Source organism: Phaethon lepturus, unplaced genomic scaffold (assembly GCF_000687285.1).
Source record: "Phaethon lepturus isolate BGI_N335 unplaced genomic scaffold, ASM68728v1 scaffold9348, whole genome shotgun sequence".
In the NCBI taxonomy this organism is placed as follows: Eukaryota; Metazoa; Chordata; class Aves; order Phaethontiformes; family Phaethontidae; genus Phaethon; species Phaethon lepturus.
The window spans coordinates 4,387-6,680 of NW_010555483.1; the positions used below are offsets into that span (position 1 = coordinate 4,387).

At 48.5% G+C, this 2,294-nt stretch overlaps 1 protein-coding gene across 1 annotated transcript; it reads right to left on the minus strand.

Annotated features, from left to right (window-relative positions):
* Positions 1–404: 404 nt before the first annotated feature.
* Positions 405–2,086, minus strand: PEX12 (peroxisomal biogenesis factor 12; the record flags this gene model as incomplete). Its single annotated transcript, XM_010292168.1, has 2 exons — positions 405–854; positions 1,542–2,086. Coding segments are annotated over 2 exons (945 nt in total), but the record flags the coding sequence as incomplete, so codon positions are not given.
* Between the last annotated feature and the right edge of the window lie 208 nt (positions 2,087–2,294).

The following is a 2,294-nucleotide window of genomic DNA, read 5'->3' on the forward strand; positions in this document are numbered from 1 at the left end:
CGAGCGCCTGGGAAGCTGCTAAGGGAGGAATAACTCACCTAAAGAATTTTCCCTACCTCTTTATTTTGCTGGCTCATGCCCTTGAGCAGAACTTTCACTAGCGATGCTCTTTGATCCTCACATCCGCATTCATATCCAAATTACTGTTTCTTCCCTTTTGGATGGTCTTTGAAGGCATTTCTGTGCTGGCTGACAGGTTGTGGCTGTCCGCTCCCTCCGAAACTGTCACAGGGTGTTTGAACAGCTAATAAACGAAGGGGAGAGCCTTACCAGAATTCACAAAGGCAGCAAAACTCTGATGCACCACCAAGTTTAAGGAGCTTTAGACGATGAGCTGCAGTGGTTGAAAGTCTTCTGTGGGACATAAGAAAGAGTGAGTTTAGCCTCACTGCTACCCAGCAGCCCAGCTGCTAGCCTCGGAGATGTATCTCTCTGGAAGCATGGGGCAGGCCTTTCAGCTCTCAGGAGAGTACAGTTTGACAAGGTGCTGCAGCTCTGTGGCATAGCCTGTGATTGGGCAGCGCTGGTGAGTCTTCACGTAACTGTACACACAGCGGTAGCAAAACACAAAGCCAGAGGTGGACAGGGCCGTGGCATTGACACGAATTTTGCGGCACAGAGGACACACTGTCTTCAGTTTGGGTAAGAGAGCTGAGCCGGCCCCGTGGTCGAGGTGCATGGGGGGTGGAGGATTTGGGAGCGCTGTCAGAGATTTGATTGTCTCTTGGTTTTCTGAGGAGTACCACCAGTCCAGGAACTGGAGGAAGAACACGCTGATGGACAGCCCGGTGGACAGGGAGAAGGCAATGCCACCTAGTGCCTTCCTCACTGCTGACTGCACTTGTGTTTTAATGCTGTGAAGGAGAGAGATGATACGGAGGAATTGTTAGTACTGCACATTTGTCCATCTGCAAACCAACGCAAAAAGGTCCCAGGGAGTAAGTCACTGCTTTATACAGCTTCTTAATGCTAAGTAGCTTGGTCAACATATCCCATGTTTGTAATGAGGCTCAGCTAGGCTGTTTCTCCCAGATTCTCTGTATTTTAAGAAAGCTTCAAGTCCTGTTTTGTTCGGAAGTCTAGATTAGAAGAGTTTGGATTGAGGGGACCTGGACCACAGTGTGTTTCACTCATGGATCATCGTTTTACAGAACGTTAAGGGTGGTCATAACTAGCTGCTGCTCAGAAAGATTAGAGCGCTACGTTTCAGTCCTTTTAGCAGTATTGTTACAGTCTACTTCCCTTATGAGAGAAGTGCAGTTGAAGACTGAACAGTATAAAGGCTGGAGTACCAATCCCTGCCCCCCCCGCCCCCGCCAACATTGCAATTTTATTACCACGAAATCTTGTGAAGCTAATCCCTGCTACTTTTTTCCTTATTTACACTAATGATATACCCTTTTGGAGCACATTTTCCCAGAGATAAACTTCATCTTGAAGAATTTCTGGAGAAAAGATAGTTTTACTTGCAGCATCACCTCCAAATTAACACAGCCACAGAATCCCCTAGAAAGCAGCAGCTAAGTCATGTTCTGACATACCTGTGTGCTTGACTTGAGGTTGTTCCAGCCAATTTCTTCTCCAGGGCCTGGATATCCTCTGCAGTCAGTCTGACCAGGCGAACGCCAGCCAGGCGCAGCATGGGTGAATGATGCTGAGCTTTGCCGAGGATATAGCACAGTTGCTGGATAAGAAACCAGCCCTCCCAGGTCATGTTTACAAAGGGGTAGGCAGCTAGAAAGGCTCTGTAAAAGCGCTTCCAGGATGATGATGGAGGGTGGATGGAGTACTCATCCTCTTCCCTCAGGCTGGACACCAGTTTCTCTAGCTTTCCTTTCAGATAAGGAACAAGAACCAGCAACAGGAGAGACTTCCAGTGCTGCCTCTTTGGCAGGCCAGCAGTGGCCAGAGGTTGCTGTCTGCAATCTCCTATGGGTATCCTCTTTAAGCTATAGAAGTTTTCAGAAAAGGAGGCGCTGCACCTGGCCAGATAGTGCTGCTGGAGCAGCAAATCCAGAAGGATGTAGATCTCATCAAACCAGTGCCAGAGGAAGCTGTATTGCCCAGGATTAGACTCAGCAAGCACCTATGGTAAGGGACACAAAACAGAAGGAACTGGAAGTGATGTGTTAAATTACAGTAGCTATAAATTATGCCCTCCAGTTCATAAAGCGAGCTGTGTGTGTCAAAACTGTTATACTAGCTTGCGAGCCTGGCCAGAGGTAAACCCTGGCGACAAGGGCTCAGCACAGAGCTGTGCAGCCTCTCCACGGTCCTCTTTGCAGCAGTTTCCC